Source organism: Piliocolobus tephrosceles, unplaced genomic scaffold (assembly GCF_002776525.5).
Source record: "Piliocolobus tephrosceles isolate RC106 unplaced genomic scaffold, ASM277652v3 unscaffolded_24981, whole genome shotgun sequence".
Lineage (NCBI taxonomy): Eukaryota > Metazoa > Chordata > Mammalia > Primates > Cercopithecidae > Piliocolobus > Piliocolobus tephrosceles.
The window spans coordinates 3520-8068 of record NW_022307622.1 but is presented as its reverse complement, the minus strand read 5'-3'; the positions used below and the strand labels follow the sequence as shown (position 1 = coordinate 8068).

The 4549-nt window shown below is 47.2% G+C and overlaps 1 protein-coding gene across 1 annotated transcript in view; it reads right to left on the bottom strand.

Moving 5' to 3' along the window:
• Positions 1-2705: 2705 nt before the first annotated feature.
• Positions 2706-4549, bottom strand: part of LOC113221466 (serine/threonine-protein kinase MRCK beta-like) — a gene marked incomplete at both ends in the record, with an annotated part of 4422 nt that continues 2578 nt past the window's right edge. The window contains 2 exons of the mRNA XM_026450791.1: positions 2706-2800; positions 4142-4290. Coding sequence (XP_026306576.1) covers positions 2706-2800; positions 4142-4290 — 244 coding nt within the window. The remainder of the gene's footprint in view (positions 2801-4141; positions 4291-4549) is intronic.

Genomic DNA, 4549 nt, shown 5'->3' with positions numbered 1-4549 from the left:
TTAAAGCAGATTCACTAAGGCCTCTACGATAAGAATCATGGCCGGGCGCAGTGGCTCACACCTGTCATCCCAGCACTTTGGGAGGCCAAGGCCAGAGGACTGCTTGAGGCCATGAGTTTGAGACCAGCCTTGGCAACACAGAGAGATCCCATCTCCACACACAAAAATGTAAAATTAGCTGGGTATGGTGACATGTGCCTGTGGTCCCAGCTACTTGGGAGACCGAGACAGGAGAATCACCTGAGCTGGGGAGATTGAGGCTGCACGTGCCCCTGCACTCCAGCCTGGGTGACAGAGTGAGACCCTGTCACACACAGACACAAACACAAATCAAAAAACAAGAATCACATGGTTCTTGCCCATGAACAATGGAACAGGGGAGAAAAATCCAGAAACAGACCCAAGTGCCCGTGCCCAAGTGTACATGACAACAGTCGTACATAAAATCAGCAGGAAAAATAGCTGGTATTAATAACTGCTCCTGGACAACTAGCTAGCCATTAGCAAAAGACAAAACTGGATATACTCCTCAAACTGTATGTCAGAGCGCATTTCAAATGGATCAGTATTCTAATTACAAAAATGAGGCTGGGCACGGTGGCTCACGTCTGTAATCCTAGCACTTTGGGAGGCAAGGCAGGCAGATTGCTTGAGTCCAGGAGTTCAAGACCAGCCTGTGAAATACTGCGTAGTCCCAGCTACTCAGGGGGCTGAGGTGGGAGGATCACTTGAGCCCAGAAAGTTGAGGCTGCAGTGAGCCCTGATCGTGCTACTGCACTCCAGCCTGGGCAACAAAGCGAGACCCTGAATCAATCAATCAATCAACCAATCAATCAATCGATCATGAAGCCACACAAGTATGAGAAGCATGGGAAAATCCCTCCAACAACTGGGAGTTAGCTGTATTTTCCTATTTATGACTCAAAAAAGGAAAAAGACTGAAAACTTGACACACAAAAAATTTTGAAAACCACCTTTTTTTTCTTTTCCTTGAGAGATGGAATCCGGCTCTGTCGCCCAGGCTGGAGTGCAGTGGCGAGATCTCAGCTCACTGCAACCTCTGTTTCCCAGGTTCAAGTGATTCTCCTGCCTCAGCCTCCTGAGTAGCTGAGACTATAGGCATGCACCACCACGCCCAGCCAATTTTTGTATTTTTAGTGGAGATGGCAAAACCACTTTTTTTTTAAGACAGCGTTTTGCTCTTGTTGCCCAGGCTGGAGTGCAAAGGCGCAATCGTGGCTCACCGCAACCTCTGCGTCCCAGGTTCGGGTTCAAATTGAAACAATTCTCCTGCTTCAGCCTCCTGAGTAGCTGGGATTACAGGCATGCGCCACCACGCCCAGCTAATTTTGTATCTTTAGAAGAGATGGAGTTTCTTCATGTTGGCCAGGCTGGTCTCGAACTCCAGACCTCAAGTGATCCACTTACCTCGGCCTCCCAAAGTGCTGGGATTACAGACATGAGCCACCATGCCCGGCTGCAAAACCACTTTTATTTGGCAAAAAAATAAATAAATGAATAAGCAAAGACAAAGAGAAACAAGGAAAATACTTGCAACTTACATCACAAACAAAAGGACTAATCCCCATAATGCAAAAGGCTTTTAGAAATCGACCAGACTAACAACCTGAATTTTTAAAAGTGGGCAAACAATAAAAATATATAATGCACAAAATACAAAAGTCCCTCAAACACATAAAAAGATGCTCCATCTTACTTATGAGAAACATGCAAGTTAAACCTCTACGGAGATGCTATTTCTCGCCTATTCAGAGCAGCAAAAATCCTAAAGTCCGAAATCCTACTTTGTGGGCAGGCTGTGGGGCAGAAACCCCTCATGCAGAGCAGGAGGAGTGTCAGTGCACAGCCTCTGGAGGCCTGTCCGTCAGCACGCAGCACAAGTGTACGGGCATGTTTGCCCTTTGCCCTGGCAATCCCACTTCTAGAACTCTATCCCGAAATACACCGACAAAAATAGGAAATGTTCTATCCATTCAGCCACTCCTGGCAGTACTTTCTATGACAGCAAATGCCAGGGAATCACCCATCCCAGCGGCTGGCCAGCCCACAGCAGTGCACAGTGTAGCTGCAAAGGGGGCCAGGGTGGCTCCCCCAGCACAAAATGTTGCCTTTTATGTAATCAGGGGATGCAAATGTGTGCCTAGATCTGTGTGTATTTGCCATATGTTTTCAAGATGAAAGAAAGGATAGGCTGGGCACGGTGGCTCACACCTGTAATCCCAGCACTTTGGGAGGCTGAGGTGGGTGGATTGCCTGAGGTCAGGAGCTGCAGACCAGGCCAGCTTGGCCAACATGGCACAATCCCATCTCTACTAAAAATACAAAAATTAGCCAGGGATGGTGGTGGCATGTGCCTGTAATCCCAGCTACTTGGGAGGCTGAGGCAGGAGAAGCGCTTGAACCCAGAATGCAGAGGTTGCAGTGAGCCGAGATCACGCCACTGCACTCCAGCCTGGGTGACAGAGCGAGACTGTTTCAAAAAAAAAAAAAAGGAAGGATAAACCAAAAACAATGGCTAGCTTTGGGGAAAATATCTTTGAAGATGCTGTTTGAAAATGTTGATTTTGGAATTCTGTAGGTACTTTATGTAACTAAAGTAACTATTAAGTCGAAAAGAAAATAAAATCACTCATTTGAAAAATATTTATATTCAAATAATGCAGAACTGCCTGATGTTAATTTACCAGTATCTGCTCTGAATTTTTCTTCCATCTTTTTCTTCAAAATTTCCATTTCTTCTAATAATTCTCTGTTTTTGGCTTCAGAGTCCTTTAGTTTGCTAAAATAAAAAATAAATGGCTTTAAGTGCACTGAGAAGAGGTTGTCTCTGAGGCGGCATGGGGCAGGTCAGGATGAGAGGGCCAGGGTTTCTCCCCAGCACTGGGGACTGTTCAGAACACGGCAGCTCATGCTGGGCCTTTCTACTGCAAACACTACAAACAGCATGAATATTTCAAATATAAACATTCAAACAGGAATTTTAAAAGTCATGGCTTAGGAAGGTGTGTCTCATGATGGCCTAAAGGAGCTTTGACCTTCCTAATCTCCTTCCCAGGCGAGTCCTCTGTTCTCCAGGGACACAGGGCCCAGGTCGCTCAGCCATCAGCCCCGTCAATATCTTTCCCATAACTGGCAAGATGGTGGCTGCATCAAGAAGCACCAGCACCACCCATACCGGCAGCCTTGCAATTCCAGCAACTTCGTGGAGGGGACAGAGAAAGGCTGCCACGGGGAACAGCTGGCCAGGAGGGATGCGGTTTGTGGGGGGCGGGGGGGCGTTCCACTTATCAGTGGGGTGACGGTGGGCAAATCACTTGCAGAGTGTGTAAGCACGAGCAACAAGAGTGCCTACCCTGCTGGGCTGTGGGAAGGTCACAGGATTTAACAGAACAGTCTTACAGCAGTTCCCGGTACAAAGGAAGTCAATTTAACTGAAACCTATTACCATTAATTCTTTTAGCCCCAAACTAACAGGATTTGGGACTTAGTAATTCTGTTAAAGACGCTGTCCCTTCTAGGTCCTCGTCTGCCTCATGGCACAGCAGAGCTGGCCTGGTTTTTATGAAACTGACGTTCATTATCGTATCCTTGTAAAACAAGATCGGCAAAGAGGAGACTCTCAGCTAATACTGACTGAATTTACTGCTGTATGAAAATGGCATTCTCATTACTGCTTGGAGTTAGAGAAAAATTTCAAGTGAGAATGCCATCTTCAACCTCTGTTTTAGAATACTTGCGTTAGCTTGAAAGGAACAATCTTGAGTTAGTGAATGGAGTGGCACGGAGGTGACTAAGCAGCGAGAGGGGCTCCTGTCAGACAGTGGTGTGAGTCTCACTACCCAGTGTGGGGGCACAAGCACCTGCTGCTGTCAAAACACGGCTTGCACCGCACTGCACACCCCCGCGGCAGGCGAGGCCCTGCACCCTTGTGGCCACCTCCTCAGTGCCAGAACGGCCTGCTGTTCAGGGCTCCTGCAGTTAAACCTGACTCGCTGCCTCCTAAGGTGCCAGTAAACACCGTGGCCCCAATTTTCCAGGCGAGGAGCATCAGAGCCCACAAGGCTCAGGGCTGGCTGAAGGCCACAAAGCCTACTCGGAGTTAGACCCCAACACCAAGTACCTTTCCAAGGTGAGGTTGGCATCCTTGACCTTCCTCAGCTCCTCCTGGACAAGCTGCTTGGCCCGGATCTCCGCCTCAAGGGCCGACTGCAGCTCCAGCCGTGCGGACATGTCCAGCTTCTGGCTGCGGCGCACCTTCCACAGTGGATCCTTGCGACACGGTCACGGCGTTAAAAATGCACTTTCAGTTATCTACTTGTTAAACTAATGTTAACAAAAAAGTTATCTCTGTCTAACCTTAAGCCATTACTGTCTCACTTAGGTATTAACTCTAAATTATTGAGGTGCCTCGGGAGTTTGTTTTGATATTTTATGACTTTTACTCTTAGAAATCTTCTAAAAAAGAACATTTACTTTATCTTTGAGAAGAATAAAAGTGATTCTGTAGTACAATCTCTTTTTTTTTTTT